At 36.9% G+C, this 16,418-nt stretch overlaps 1 protein-coding gene across 4 annotated transcripts in view; it reads right to left on the reverse strand.

Moving 5' to 3' along the window:
• SSBP2 (single stranded DNA binding protein 2) overlaps nt 1-16,418 on the reverse strand; it is a 139,510-nt gene that overhangs the window by 17,819 nt on the left and 105,273 nt on the right. For all 4 annotated transcript variants that reach the window (XM_063423888.1, XM_063423889.1, XM_063423890.1 and 1 more), the window contains 10 exons: nt 16,222-16,288; nt 15,962-16,032; nt 13,833-13,900; nt 9,719-9,767; nt 8,683-8,718; nt 6,755-6,809; nt 5,134-5,204; nt 4,318-4,396; nt 3,171-3,199; nt 291-389 (listed from right to left, as the gene is read on the reverse strand). In XM_063423888.1, the coding sequence (XP_063279958.1) occupies nt 291-389; nt 3,171-3,199; nt 4,318-4,396; nt 5,134-5,204; nt 6,755-6,809; nt 8,683-8,718; nt 9,719-9,767; nt 13,833-13,900; nt 15,962-16,032; nt 16,222-16,288 (624 nt within the window). The remainder of the gene's footprint in view (nt 1-290; nt 390-3,170; nt 3,200-4,317; nt 4,397-5,133; nt 5,205-6,754; nt 6,810-8,682; nt 8,719-9,718; nt 9,768-13,832; nt 13,901-15,961; nt 16,033-16,221; nt 16,289-16,418) is intronic.

Here is a 16,418-nt window from a genome sequence, read left to right on the forward strand (position 1 = left end):
CTGGTGCTCTCATCTCATACTTCAGGGTAAACCTTGCTTTTTCATTGACCTCGTGGCCCAGAGAGTTTCTAGGGTAAATCTACGCCTCCCACTTATTCCAGTTTCATCTCTCTTTTGCACAGCATTTTTTATTAAAATCAACCCTGTACTTTCAGAAACTATTAAAAAGCATGCAAGATACAATGCTGCACTACAAGCACACTACAAAACTTGTAAATTTTCTTCTTCTAAACCAAAAGGCCAGATACAGGTTCTTTGCAATCCAACAACATGGGTAATGAAATACTTACACTCTCACTCTGGAAAGGGTTTAGGAAGTTTCCACCCATCTCACTGTCATCCCTGGGAGTGCCAGGCTGGTTGCTCATGCTCATGTTACTGGGAGAGTTCTGTTAAATAAGATTGCAAAACACAGATTCAGTGCTGAAGGTTTTGGTTCATTTCACCAGCTATGCCCAGGGCATGCTCCACACATAACTTGGTGCACTCAGGTGCACTGTGCAGTGCAGTGGGCCTCTCAAGGATGAAAAATCAGCCTCAGCAGGGTTCTGCATGACTCAATCACTAATTTTAGTCTGTTAAGTAATGTTCTCTTCCCTGAAGCAAGGATTATTTACCCATGCCTCATTTCCAGGCTATACCCAGCATCTGCTTCTGCTGAAGTCAAGAAAAGCTAGAAAAGGCTGCAGCAGGAATATGAGGAACCCGTGTCACCACATTAAATCATGTGGTTGAATGCAGCCATACCTGTGAGCCTTGACATATGTGAGTTATGGGCATGTACTTAAAGATAAACAAAAGATGTACTTAAAGGCAAGATGGATCAGGTCTGAAAAGATCTTTGCATAGGCCTGTGCCTGAGGGCTGGTCTTCATGGTCACAGTTTACTGAAATAGTAACAACATAAAGCCTTCCAAAAATTAATTGTTACTCTTTTACTTACAGAAATGCACGTGATCTCTGCAACTTCAGAAGAATTGGTAAAACAAGGTATTTACCATAGAAAATATTGTGCATCAATAGGTCATACACCTAGATGTAGGTGTACCTACATAGGTTGTTGTACACACTACCATTAGTCAGGTACTCTCACAAAGCTGCTTTGCAGTCCCCTGCTATGCCTGGACCATGGGCAGTCCCTTTCCATCACTGTTACTTCTATTCAGAAGACTCATGGTGGAAAAAGAGTAGTCAGTGAAAGGGAGGAGTGAAACCATGGACCTCATAATGAAATCCTTACATCTATCACAGTTCTTTGCTTGGATTTTTTTTTTAACCCAGAAAAATGGAATGCATTATAAATGTAAATACCAAACTAGTTACATATATGACATGAAAGCAGAAATTCTTTACTAGCATCTGAAATGCAGCTCAGAGAGTTGAGTCAAAAGCCCTGCCTTAGCCCTTCTGCTTTCTTCAGTCTAATTCACAACTTCTAAAACTCTGATCTTCAGGGCCACTGGACAACACGTCTATCAAAGACAACTAAAAGTCTAATGAGGTTATTGACATCAGTTCATCAAGTTTGCTCTCCAGTGAAACCATTGCACCAGATATTCAGGGACCCACAGCTCAGAGAAGTTGTTGAACCTATTGCCTTGGCTCTGCCACTGCTGCTGTACCTTCAGCAAGCATTAATTCAGGGGACCCCATTGCCTATGTTACACAGGCTACACAATCACATCACTCCCTCTGGCCTTTACATCCAGGAATATAAAGACCTTGTCACATTTATTTCATATGATGCTCCTGCACTTTTGCTCATTTCTGGGGTATTTCCCCCTATTTTACATTGCTCTGTGTGGAACTAAATGTTGACGTTCTGGCACTGCTGCAGCACACCAGCCTCAAAGGGCCAAATTCCTGAAAAAATTCCATTTTAGTGGGTCCCTCAGGCTGCTTTTGTGTCCACTTGGAGTCTTGCACTATAGCTCCAACAGGGATTTTCCAAAGCAAGAGTGCCTCTGATGCCCACACAAATTCTACAGGCATTGCAATAAATGAGGGTTAATAATGTTTATTTAACATGCATAATTTCAGTTCATTTTCTGCCCCCATCCAAACTTAATAAAAAACTTTATGTTCTGCCATTCAGCCAATTTAGTCAAAATCTTCTCTAGAAAGCTATGAATTCTGTGAGCTGTGCTGATTCCGCCAGGACTGGATACATTTTCTAAGGACAGCAGTCTTACAGGCAAAATGAACAGCATTTTTCTTTTACTTATTTAAAAACCACATAGATAAAAGTGATTTCCATGAGTCATTAATGCAGGTTAACATATTATGAGACTTCCAGATCAGTTGTTTAGGACCCAGGTTTTCAGAGCTGCTGATACCTGTACCAGCACATACTGAACAGCTGTAAGTGGAATACTGGCTTTAAAAATTATCCCATGGGAATGGAAATGTTTTGGCTTTTTTCCCTTAAAAAATGCTGCAGTTTGCAGTAAAATACTGAAGAAAAAACATAGACTTTGATTACAAATGTGCTGTATGCTGGTCATCTCACAGGAGGGTTTTACTGAATCCCTCATTGCACACCCATCACAGCACAACTGAGGCTATGTGGTCTTTTCCATCCATCACTTTATGTCATGCAGAGTCTGAAAATGTTATAAAACTTAAGAAAACAGGGTCCTCTTTATTTATGCCTCTTTACCAACACCACATCAGTTCAACAATTCCTAAGTTAATGATGATCACATCCATAGCACTTTATTTTTACAGAAGTGACGCATTCAAGTATTATTTTTATAGTTACAAAAATCCCTGCAGATTAAGCTTACATCCTTTTCCAGCTATTTAACGGTTGTGATATCAAAACAGTGCTGCTTCTGAAACTACTTCTTAATGTATTTTTTTTAAATTTATCCTGAGTATTAAGATATTAACATTACCTTGCAGAGGTGACAAACCCAATCCCACAACACTCTAAGGAGTTTGTCTCAAATTTATATTTGACTAGAATAGATTATTAGAGCTACTTTCATTTATTTTATGAGTATCAAAGACTACAACATGATCAATCAGATTATGAACTGGAGGTAATCATATATAATACAGATATGATATAATAAAGGTGCATAACAAAAAGATTCATAACGGAGACAAAGGAAATGAGTTTAGAGTGAAACACTCTAAAAATTCCAAATATTTGATTAGATACTCACTTTGGAAATACTGTCCATGTCTCCTGAGCCTGAAATTAAACAGACAATTGCTCAGTTAGTTTTGAGCTGAAGCTAATCCAATAATATTTTTCATGGAAAATACATAGTGCAACATCAACATTTAAAAAAATAACCAACTTAGTAAAAGTATTACAGCTTTAATACAGGATAAGCCACTCAGTCAATCTGAGGCTCCATCAATTTTTGCTGCACTACATGTACTGAGTATCTCTTAGAAGAGAACAGCTGATCCTGATGAGCAGAGTAATGGAAACCAAATAAAATTAAATATTATTAATGCAAGACTGTTGAAAACTAAATGAGGATTTTTTTTTCACATGCTGTAGCCCGCTCCTCAGGTAAAGCAGAGGATAAAGGAAATGCAATTTTAGGATGGATGAATGAAGAAAAATATTTTTTTAGCAGCAAAAGACACGTATTTTCAGGAAAGAAAGGTTTTGGAAGAGTACTGAGTACAAAACTAGACGAGTATCACAGCAAAACGTTCAGAAATGGAGCTGTGGTAGAAGACTGAAACAGCTATTTCATACATCTAGACAAATTAGGGCTAGGAAGGAATATGATTTCTCTCTCTAAAAACATCAGATATATAGATGTTATCAGGAATTATTTTGTCATGGCCCATAAATTATGTGCTATTGCCATAATGGTTGCAATTTAATTTTTTCATTTTAGCTACAGAGAAAAAATTCTTAGGCTGTTGAAAGCGACAGAAAAAAAGGTGTGGCTGCTTCTCACACAGATTTTCATTGATTTGAATGCAATGTGCATCATTAGTAGTTAAACCAATTATCCATTTTAGGATTGTAATAGGTAAAGAAAGGCTGTAAAAGTGTCTCTATATAAAGCAATCTAAAATTTCAGGGACATGCTTTCCTAAAAAAAAGGTAATTCTCTTTAGGAGATAAGATGCCTATGCTGAATTGTCATTGTTCACAATCAGTCTGCTCACTGAGCTTCAAAGACTTTTTTGTCATTGCCACAGCCTCTTCAAATCATTCCCTTCACCTTACTTTCTCCATACATTTTGACAAACTGTTGTCCACAGAACTCCAAAAATTAGTCACAGAAAATAGCACTGCCACTGAAAAATCACCACATTGGCAATATTTACTGTTACTGTTACCTAATGATCCATTCATATGATGTGAGTCCATTCCACCCAGTCCACTCATGGGTCCATCTGAGCCTGGCCCCAGTGGAAACTACAAAAGGAGCAGTCATTAAAAACTGTACAATTATTTTTCACACAACCTAGTAAAGAGAAAATATTCTTCAGGAGAAGGGGGGGAAAAAAAGTAAGGACAAATCCTTAGCTCTGAATGACAACAGACTCTCAAGTCCCATTCAGACCTTAAGGAGAGGGTCTCTTGAGAAGACTGAGAAACAGCATTTTTTTTGGTCAATTTCATGATTTTTGGAGACTGTCATCTCTGCAGCCTGGAATCCAATGCCGTAATAGTTTATTATTTACTTCAGTGCTTTTTCATTGTATGATTTTTCAGACTGCTGCTGGCAGCTCAGCCCTATCCCCACTGAAATTATAGGCTACTTTTATAACTCTCTTAAGTCCGTCAGTGATTAATTAACATCTTTCAAACCCCATCTGACCTATCCTAAGTTGGAAAGTTCTTCATCACTATTACAACTTAAGCAGTTTCTGTCCAATTACATAATTAATCTTAAAGTTAGCTCTTCACACATTTAAAATACATTACCATTATAGCCAAACACTCTGCAATTTAATGCATAATAACTTAGCATATTTACATATATTTTTTCTTCAAGTTCTACTGGTGTTTTTTTTCCCAGAGGCCCATAACTGAAGAGCCACCCATAAAAATGGAAAGTGTAGCAATAATGATAGCTGCTGTAAACACAGTGTTTGGATAAACAAAAGGCTGTACTACTCAAAGAAATATGTAAGTAGACTCATATTTACATTAGGTCTGTTGGGCCCAGGTGGCACAGCGTTCATTAAAGTGTACATGTTGTCTCCAGAGTTGGTTGAATCTGTAACAAGAGATTATTATAAGTGCTAAAATACACTTTTCAATAACATTACTCACCTCATACATTTCCTGTCATTTTGTTCATACTTTTACTGTGCCTCAATTCCATACACAGCGGCAATATAATGCCAGATTTTATTCCCTTTCCATCCATTGCTGCCACACAACAGGGCTATGAAAAGAAATAATTGCCATGGCCCCCAAGTGACTATTTCTGGGCTATAGTTTTATGCATGACTGTTAAAAGATTTATAAATCACCAAGAATCTGTAACTACTTAATTCCTAAAACCCCGTTTTCTGGAGTTCTAAATTTTTTCACTCATCCTCAATATTATCCATAGAACAGGAGTTTGATCCTTATCAATATTACCTGTAATTTATTTTTCATCTGTAATAAATGATAAAAAGCTTCTCCTTACACAGACTGAGAGTAAGTTTTTTACTCTCATCCCTGTCAAGTCCATATTATTTTGGATCCAAGTCTTCAGTGAAACACCGTGCAAAGATCCTGCAGCCCTGAGGGAGGCTTTAGCTGATGTGTCTTCATGGTACAGCCTGGTGCAATGCTTGCAAAAACCCCCCCAAATGACAAAAACTGAAAGGAGAATTATCTAATAAAAGTCTGTATACATCCCTAAGTGGATAGTGTGATTTTAAAAAAAATATTTGCAACTCTGGAAGATCCCAATCTCTATTTGCACAGAGAATAAAAAGAGCTCAGCACTCTGTACCCAGACCCTCCACAAGCCCATTCCACAGCAATGGTCTTCTATTACAACAGAAACATAAGTCAAGGGTTTTGTCTACTAATTAATATTTCCAAGATGATTTTCTAAGCATTAATCCAAGTAAATGTATCACTAGAACGTTCAAAGATGGTGTCTGAGGAAAAGTGGGAATAGAAAAGATTTTAGCCTAAAGTAAAATCAGCCTATAAAGTTATTTTTAATATTCAATGAGAAAGGGAAAAAATTCTTAATCCACCAGATCCTTTTGCAACACACATCCCTGACTGTCCCCAATTTCTGCTGACTCATACCAGAACACATAGCGAGTGGTTGGGCTGTAGAATCTTTGAGCTGTTGGTCTCAGAGGTGAGTAAAAGCCTTGCCAAAACTCACAGATGGCAAATTTCTAAGTGTTTTCATGCTTTGGAAAACAGAACTTCAAAATATCTTCACCTTAGCTTGCCTTTTCTTGTTTATCTTTGAGAGGCTTTACTAGTTTTGGTTTTTATTTATTTAAATCCTTGGAATTGTATTCAATGAAGTTATTACACTGGTCCAATAAGTTTTTATGGCCAGTTAGGAAACTTTCCTACCCTAATGTGCTAGAGATGTCAGCGAGTAGGGAAAAAAAACCTGATACAGAAGATATAAACCAAACAATTTAGTTATTTGATTCTTTATTACAAATAATATTATTCATTATTATTATTTATTAAAAACAATATAAAATAAAACCCTATGTACTATGTACTATAAATAAGAATCCTATGTACTTCCTAAAATCCCTTATAGTTTTCTTCTTTCCAAGTATATTTCAGTACCTGCAGGACTAGGCATGATGGGTGTTCCAGGTGGCCCTCCACCTCCTGGAGGACCCTGAGGAGAGTAAACATTGTCAGTTAGTATGAATTACAAGGTTAGAAAAAACCTAAAACAGACACACAAACAAACCCCCCACATCAAGGAACACATAGGTTTTAAGTCTGGGGTATTTCCATGTCACAAATTTGATCAGAATTTGTGTACTGAGAAACACAAAATGCTCCGGCTGTTAAACAAAAGTTTTAGGGTCCTTTAGGATTTCTCCAGGAATTTTATTCTCATCATCCCAATCAGTTACTAAGAACAGAAACATAACATCTTCCTTCCTATGTTTGTTGAACCCCTTCAAGTAACATGAAAAACTACCCATTTTCACTTTGGTAAAAATGCCTACATCAATTAAAGTCAATAAATATTGACTTTCCATAACAAAACATACATAGTCTGCTAGTAATAATTATTGTTTTCATTGTCATATGACTAATACTGTACTTTATCTCTTTTTTTATCATTTAAAATAGCAGATATTCCGTTTCAGTCAGGTATATCTTTTCTCTGGCAGTGATAACAAGGGTCTGGTTGTTCTGTCTGCTTATAGCATATCTATCCATATATTTTTACCTATAAACTTTTATCTCTAAACTTATATCCACATTTTATCCATACCCATATGACTCCCTAGGCATCACAGGCTCTTCAAAACTTTTTATCCATATACTTGTATACTTGTTTTTTCTAAAGGGCTCTCTCTGCATATTTTTCAAAATCACATAAAGAGATGTAGGAACTGATAATTTATGAGAAAAGTTACTTGTTTGCATAATCTTTTGCATCTCAAGTTTGCTTTTACTCTAATTGTGTTTTTTCTTCTCTTAGAGTTTCTTGGTATCAACTATTTTCACTCTGAGAATATAATTTTATTTATCTATGAGGAATACATATTTTAATAATTATATATATTATATATACTTATATATTAGTAGTAAGTTTATATATTAGTATATATTAATATATTATATATAGATTAACTTATTAAATTCTTAAAGCAAATAATTCCAGATTACAAATCTTTTCATTAAGAACCTCTTTTAGGAGCTCTTCAGCCCATCCCTCATCCCCAAACACTTGCAGTCTGTGAAGTCAAATATTCCCCAAATGTCTTTAAATTCTTCAACAATAGAATGAGGCAAACCCACAAAATCTTCTCCAAACAGAGAGTTCTGTGAAATTCTGCATTGAAAGAACTGATTTGGAAACAGCAAATCTTGGCTGTTTCCACTAACTTGTGACAAAATGAGGCCTATGGTTACAGACACTTGCAAGAACCTTTTCCACAGCTAATTGTCTAAATAAAACACAAAATAAATTGCTTTTAATTATATCATCCTCCCTCATCACCCTGTGACACCAGCCCTGTGCATATGATAAAAACAGACTAAACAATCTTCCTCAGAAGAGCTCCTTAGACATACAAATAACCTGAGTGCAACAGCAACAATAAAGAGTCTAAAATAATAAACAAAGTTAATCTCTATTGACAGAGATAAAATCCAGTACTACACATAAACATTTTTTTTCCTGCAGAAAATCAGAAACTCTCACACAACATTGTTTTTCTGAGAATGCCAAGGGGCTTTTTGTCCTTCATTATGGTAGACAGTACATTGTATTAGGTATAAAAATGTTTTCTGAAGTGAAGCAGCACTAAGGGTAATTAGGAGCAGGCTGACAATGATTCTGATGATGAACACCCACATCTGCCCTAGAGATGGCTGGGAAACCTCTTTGCAGGCCAGATGTTCAGCTCCCAGCCAGCACATCGGGGCTTCCCTGAAGCCTTTCTTTTTTTTTCTCAGAAACATCTGAGCTGCTGTTTCTCTATCTAAATGAGATGTGATGTCCAATAAACACACACAAAGGCACTCACCACGTAGTTCCCAGGCGAGGCTGAGGAATAAGGTATCTGTAACATCAACAGAAAAAACAGTGATTTCTTCTGCGCTGGGATGGGCTCCAGGCAGCTGCAGGTGAGAGCTCATTCAATTAGAGTAACTAAAGACACAGCTAAAATCATGGGGGAAAATGCCTCTGCTGTCAAAATAAATACCTCTTTTCAGCAATTTTAAAATATCAACTCTAAAAATAATGAAGTATTAAAATGTTAAGGTATAAGATTATTAAGGCAATGTAGTTTATAAGGTTTATGAACTCAGGCAGGACACGCATTTCAGTCAGCAGGACTTCAGAGTCAGCCAAGCATGAACTGATTTGGTATGTCCTTAGAGAGACCTAATTTTGATTACAATCTTGACCAAAAAAGGAAAAGAACCTACAACATCTTTCACCTTAGAAGATTCTGGTATTTACTTCCACTTTTCATTTACCTTTTTTTTTAAGGACAGTGTCCTGGAGAAATCCTGTAAATAATCTGTTTTCCTTCTCTGTTACTACCTTTGCTGTTATTCTCTCCAAAGGAACACAGGCCAGTGCTGTTCTGGGAACAACTATACTGAGAAACTCAAATTTCTCTACAGGCAACTTGTCAGCCAAATTATTGTTACAAGTAAATCTATTATTGAACCTGTCAATTGATTTCAGAGATTGTAAAAACTTTAACTATCAGTTTAAAAATATTCGTTTTAATTGAGTACATGCAACAGAAAATTGAAGAAGAATTTCACAAATAGAATTAAAAAGCCAAAAGTGAGAAAACCAAGAACTGCTTAGCAGGGCAAGCCAGACCCATCTTATCCCTCTGCAAGTGCCAAAAATGGACATTTTAAAACTAATTATATATGATCCTGAATGAGAATGGAGATTTTCTGTCTTCTGGAGAAGTACCGGACACTGCTGTTCATGTAGGATCCCAGGACACCCTTTATGTTACGGCAGTGCTGGGCCTGGCATGAAGATACTTCCCTAAATAAAAAATGATGTTAAATATATTTGCAATATTTACTTACAGAATTGGCATTGGTTGGGTTTGGCCAAGGTCTACCACCCCCAGGACCCCTGAAACAGAAGAAGAATGATGAGACACAGAACCATCTCCATCCTCTGAAGAGCTCTGAGGAAAAAAAATCTGAATAACCTGTTTCCAGAGGAAAGAAATGTCTTTTTTCAATCTAAAATGTGTTTACAAACCATAACTACAACAAGTTAAAATACAAGAGCAGAATTTTTGTTGTTGCACTGCTATTCAATCATTTGGTGAGTTGATTAATTTATTTACTACTCAGAAAATAAATTTAAGTCATAAAATAAATAAATGTTCAGTCATAAAATCAGTAATCTTGCTCACATAATTAAGCACATGCCTGAAGTACTGAGGATGCAGTTATTTACTATGGATCTAGAATACTGCAGTATAGTCAGGTTTTATGAGCAAAACTTATGCAATTAGCTAATAAATGTTTGGGGAACACCTAATTTATAAAAGATTAAGCCATACAAAATATGTTGCTATGATCCCTATATGGTGATGAGGATGATGATGATGATGATCATGCTGATGGTGATCATGTTGATAAAAACAGCCAGGATAATAAATTTCATGTATTAAACCCAAAAAACCCTCAGAGGGCTTTTCTCACAACTTTTGCTGTTATTTTAAGTTTCTCAATCTCAGCTATACCCAGAAAAATAGTTTGGGGGTGAGGCTTCATCTCTTAACAATTCAGAGGGAACTCAAGACACATCAGGGTAAAATCTTCATGTTTACAATGTCTCAAACCCATAATTATTTCTGGGAGCATCAGGAGCTCCTGCTTATTTGTAAACAAGGCTGAATCAGTTTTTGAAGGCCCTGACAATGGAGAGGCAGAGCAAATGACAAAACTTTCACATTTTCAATGGCATTTTGGCCTCATTAGCTGTAGAAAAGCAACATTCACCACTGCAGCTCACCAGCCATGGGAGAGAGACTTAAATAGAGAGAAAGAATCAACCTTTATTAATGAGTTCTGAAAGTTTTCTAAGTCTTGCAGAAATAAAAACTGTTAAGTGCATACATTGCCTGAGGGATTTAATATTGAATCTTATTTTTCATTACTTTGTTGATGAAACTACAAAGGAACTGTCTCTCAAAAAAAAAATCAACAGAAAATTTATTTATTTCCACTGCCTTTATTGTTGGAATGCTGGAAATCAAGAATGTTGGTATGGTCTTTTCTGTTTCATTCAATGAAAGATTGAGCAAGGAAATCCTCCTCAGGTCAAATATCTGAAATTTATCATCTGCTAATGATCTTATGGTAAAATATTATCTGGGATTTTTTTCCTTTGTTGATCTTTTTCTTATTTTCCATTGGTTTATTGGATTATCTCTTTCAGAAAAATCAGGAATATTTGTAACAACCCTTAAAAGTCTGTTCTCATCCCAAACCCTTGCACTCATTTCTGTGACATGTACTGACTCAGAGACACAACTGGGTTAAGCCACAGGAATATGGAAACTCAGAAATTTACACTGAGACATGGGAACTCACCTTTCATCTAAAAAGCTGTTGGAATTTTCAGATTTATTGGACAGCTTTCAGTATAGACTTAGAAATCACTGCAGCAGATTCTGCTGGAAAGCCACATAGATTTTGTGGAGCCAAATGCTTACAAAACACACATCAAAATCCCCAAACTGCATTTTTTTTTCCAATTCCATGCAAGCAGGTCTTTTGTCTTTTACTAAATGTTTATTTTGGAAGCACCAACAAGGTCATAAAACATAACCATACAAGTACCTATCCCAAAATACTTCACGAAGTATCTGTTGTTATGACCAGTTTTTTTAGCTGCAGTTTTTTTGAGTTTGTCCTGTAAGTGTCAATCCTGGCTTGAAAAAATGAAATTCTGAAATTTTAGTTTTCCAAGAGGCAAACATATTACATCAGAAAATGAAACATCAAGACTCAAGCTTGTGAATTGAAATTAAAAGACAAAATCACACCTTTTTCTTTTTTTTCATAAATCTGAGGCATGACAGAGATATTCTTAGTGCTTGAGACAGCACTGCAGGTCACATGGGGTGTTAAAAATCACCAGTGAAATGTAACACTGCTCCCTGAAATCTGTTCCAAAAACTGGCAGAGACATGAAAACTTCCTAAAAATGGCTATGTCAAGTTCCAACTTAAAAACCTAGAGCTAAAATCAAGTTATTCTGTGGAAGAACTTGGGTTGGGCATCAACTGTGTCCAACAGAAATCTGATGGTGCTACTGATGACAAAGCAAGGAATTACCCAGCAGTGCTGAATTTGTGGATTGCATGGACTGAAATGCTGCCTTATGAGCCCTCAGGCTACCATTTCTGACCACAAAGAACAGTTTCTCATCCAGAAAAACTGTAACATTTTATTTGGCAGATAGTCTGCTCTTAACCAAAGCAGCTTCCCTTCGCACATTCTAAGGAGGAAAAGCTGGATCTTAAACGGCAGCTGTGTCCGTGGAGCACACATTTTTGTACTTGACACTGCCAAAAATTCAAGAAAAAGAAAAACTGAACACTGTAAAATTGTCATGTAAAGAAAACACTCAAGTATGAAGGGACATCCTTATGTACAGTTGAAATGTGATTTCCCCAGCTGACCCACACTGCTGCTTCCTGCACTGCAATAAAGAGTGAGGAGAACACAGGGAGCACATTTGGGGTTATCCTCTGCCACTGCCCCCAGGCCAGCCTTGATTCTGAGGCCTCACTGCAAGTTAAGAGACAGCAGTAAATTTACAGTAGGAAAATACCCTCATGTGCTGAAAACACAATTCAAAGAATCCCAGCTCAGAGCAACCCTTTGATAAAATGTGTTTATAAAAAGCAGCAATATTAGTACTTCAATCCATCTTTTCTCTTTCTGATAGGCCAGGAAATATTTTTGTCATCTAGGAAACTCTTATTTTTCCTGTGCACACTCTCATTTATGTGACTAAACAGCTTCAAAGCATCTTATCTATCCCTCAATTTCACTTCTGTAAAGTTAATTTCCTTTTTTTTATAATTCAGTCTTCTGCTGAGGAAAACCTCTACAGTGCTTATACTTGACTCACACTGAATTGCAAATATCTAAATATTTTTCCACATCAATTTAATTGAAAAATATAAATACCTACCATCAGGAAGGCTCCTAGAATTGTCTTAAATCCCCATATGTGATGTCTATGATAGAGCAACACACAACTTCAGATTTTAATTTCTTTGCTTCAAGAATTCAATGTGTGTCTGGAAATCCAAACCAATGACAGGTGTGGTGGATTTTAAAAATTTCATTATCTATTTCTGTACCTCTTTGACTTCTTCAGGGTGGTAACTTTCTACTTGAAAGGAAAATTATAATTTCTTATTTATGTTTTCTATAAAAACTAGAGTAAAAATAGATATCTATAATATAATGAGAAAAGCATATAGAAATCTTTACTGCTTTCTTAATGTTACAGCTGAAGTATTTCTACACACTTAAAAGGGGATTCATCTTCAGGGATACAAATCGCAACACCCTGCCAACAGCTAAATCTATGTCTGGACATATAAATCTGAACTCAGATGATATCCATTTTTACTGGACAATTTCCCAGCCCTAGAAATACACAGAAACACTGACAAAAATACTCTCATATCGGTAAAGCTCCTCTATCTGTTTAGACTGGAAATAAAGGAAATAAGTTAAGGAAATAAGAACTGTAGTTAAGGAAGACTTTCAAATCAATTGTGTCTTTCTTTTTCTTATAAATAGATCTAAACAAAGGCTATTTTGCTACAATTAAGTACTGATTTATTTTGCAGAGAAAAACCATTCCTCACAAGATATTTAGTAAGTAGAAATAGAAATAGTGTCATTTTTTAAAATGCATACAAGGATGTATCAGTGATTATATTGACGAAATAATCCCAGTATTTGATCTGTGAAGGAAACAGTATTTTTACAGACTTGTTAGGACAGCCAAGGCTCCTGTAAGACTGTGGGTTCGCTTCTCAAAATTGCATTAATTGGCTATCAAAGCATGTTCTCCTTGCCTTATCTATCCCAATTGCTCCTTCTGCAATGCAATAATGGCATTTTCTAGGTACAGTAGGATTTATGTTGAGCTTACATGTTCATCCCAGGCATCCCCGGGCCACCTAAAGCGTTCAGAGGGGGTCTCATGGCACCTCCATAGTTCTGCAACGACAACCAAGGGTCAGACTACCACAAAACAAAAAAACAAAACCAAAGAGGAGGGGGAAAGAAAGGACAGCAGGTTAATGACATTCCTGTGCAACTGCTGCCAGGACAGGCCATGCCATTCATGCTTGCAGGATTCCCTGACTGTTGACTAAAAAATGGGATCATTAACCCCAAGGAGAAACAATACAAACAACAGAAATTGGATAACAATAGTTAACATGGTTTCAGGGGGAATTATATTATTTACACATATTGAGCTCAAGTTAATGGCCAGCAAGGGTCAGGTTTTATAATGAATTCAACTTCTAAACCAAGGCAATTCAGAATCATAACACCCTACTAAGAGTCTGAGATATTGAATGGTATTAGATTTCATTGTGTTTGTATAAAATTAAACCACATGATATAACTTTCCTAATGTACCATTACATTTCTCTTTCCATTATTCAATTCAAATAAATCACAGAATCTCACGATGGGACCTTAAAGCCCATCCAGTGTCACCTCTGCCCTGGGCAGGGACACCTTCCACTATCCCAGGTCTGTGATAATCAAAATTAAGAGTATTTCATATGGTAATTAATGTCCTAGCAATGATAAATTGAATTCCCAATGCCCATATAATCTGAGTTTATGCCCTGATATCATGACCAAAGTTTGACTGCACTACTTACACAAAAAAATAAATTACATCTATTTTTATTCAGTGGAATAGAAGTAGAACAATCTGTCTCACCTGACAATCTAACTTCCAACTGCTGTAATTACTGCTAATCCTAAACAGATGTACTCCTTTGCCCTAGATAACAGCACTGCCACTAGGACCACCCATACAGGTGTCCTTTCAGAGCAATGATGCTCTCTGCAGAGCCTGGTGGCCCAGGTATTTGGTGATTCAATTATGGAATCATTTGGAAACTTAAATGTTGTGGACATAAATTTTGTGTAGATTAGGATGCTGAGCACAAGAAAGAATAAGCTTACAAAAACACTGGATTTTAAATGACAGCAAAAATGGAAAAATTATCCTCATCAAAAGTGGCTTGAGATTTGCCTGCTGTGTGACTAATGATGCTGTATAAAGGATCAGCTCAATCTCATATGGCAGCACAGCAGAGCTTCTCTTTCTACCTCCAAAAATGGTAAATACATTTCAGGGCCACTTAAAAAAACCAGCAAATATATTTAATAATGTTTTGTTGGTTACTCAGCAGAGGTTGTGAAGAACTGCACAACTGGTTACTAGCAGGAAGACTCAAAACTGTAGACTGTTGTGAACAGACTTGGAAGGGAAAGCTATCCAGTCATTTAGAATTTAGTTGTTACTCAAACAAGAAGCCACCGGAGAGATTATCTCAAACAGGGAAGCAAAAATGCACAGTGTGGGCACAACAAGCACACTGTGATACAAAACACTGGCAGCACCAGTGAGGAACACCACCACCCACATCCTGCTCACTGGCAGTGCTGACAAAACACAGAGGAACCTCCTGGATTTGTGTTCCAGGGGTTCACCAGGACTGTTTGTCCCCCGATTTGGAGCTCTGCTGGGACAGAGCCACAGAGATGCTAGAGGTGGACATGGGGACAAATGGAAACGTGGACATCTCACACCAAAATCTCTGCTGCATGTGCCAAAATTTAGATCAACAGTGGGTGAAAGAGAAACTTTACAGAATTTGGAGAGGTATTTTTGGTGAAGTTAGAGAATCTTATTCTTTTCCTCTTAAACAGCATAATCAGTGAGGAGGAGGAGAAAACACCTGCTCCACTCCTGGTCTCCCTTGCCAGTGTCAGTCTTTGATTACAACATACACTTTTCTAAGGAAAGCAAGTGAAGGGATTCGTCCTTTAATTCCAAATATTAATGAAAATGACAGATTTTTCATTTCTATTTTGTACAGCTGTAACTCAGAATGTTTTTTTTTTTGTGAAACAGGAGGATTGTTTTAAAAAGAGACTATTAAAACAAGTCCTGGGTGTCTTGAAGCTACACAAAGACAGAGAATATAGACTACTGGCCTGTCACTAAGGATAATCCATCTGTAAAAATACCTGTGGTCCTAATGGCACCATTCCCCTTGGAGGAGTCATCCTCTGCATTGGCCCACCCATGTTTGGATGACCTGCAAATAAAATATAAAATACATTATATTTATATATGCAATACACAATTGATTTAATTACACAAGACACAAGCACCTTCTACAGCTACTTTTAATGAATTATCTCTTTCTAATTAGCAGAAAAGCCTAAGGATGTGCAGAAAAGTGCCAGTTTGTGAGGACAGCACTGTGGAGAGGTCCCACACTCACCCTGCTGCCGTGTGGGGTCCATCCCGCTGGGCAAGAGGGGCTGACTCCCCGGGACACCTCCAAGGGCCTGAGGCAGAGAAAACACAGCATAAAACCACAGAATGCCTTGAAATTCATGTTAAAGACACAACACATACTTTTCATTCCTAATTCCTGGATGTTTCCTCTGAGTCAGGAGTTAATGTGCTTTTAAATCC

This window comes from Prinia subflava, chromosome Z (assembly GCF_021018805.1).
Source record: "Prinia subflava isolate CZ2003 ecotype Zambia chromosome Z, Cam_Psub_1.2, whole genome shotgun sequence".
NCBI lineage: Eukaryota > Metazoa > Chordata > Aves > Passeriformes > Cisticolidae > Prinia > Prinia subflava.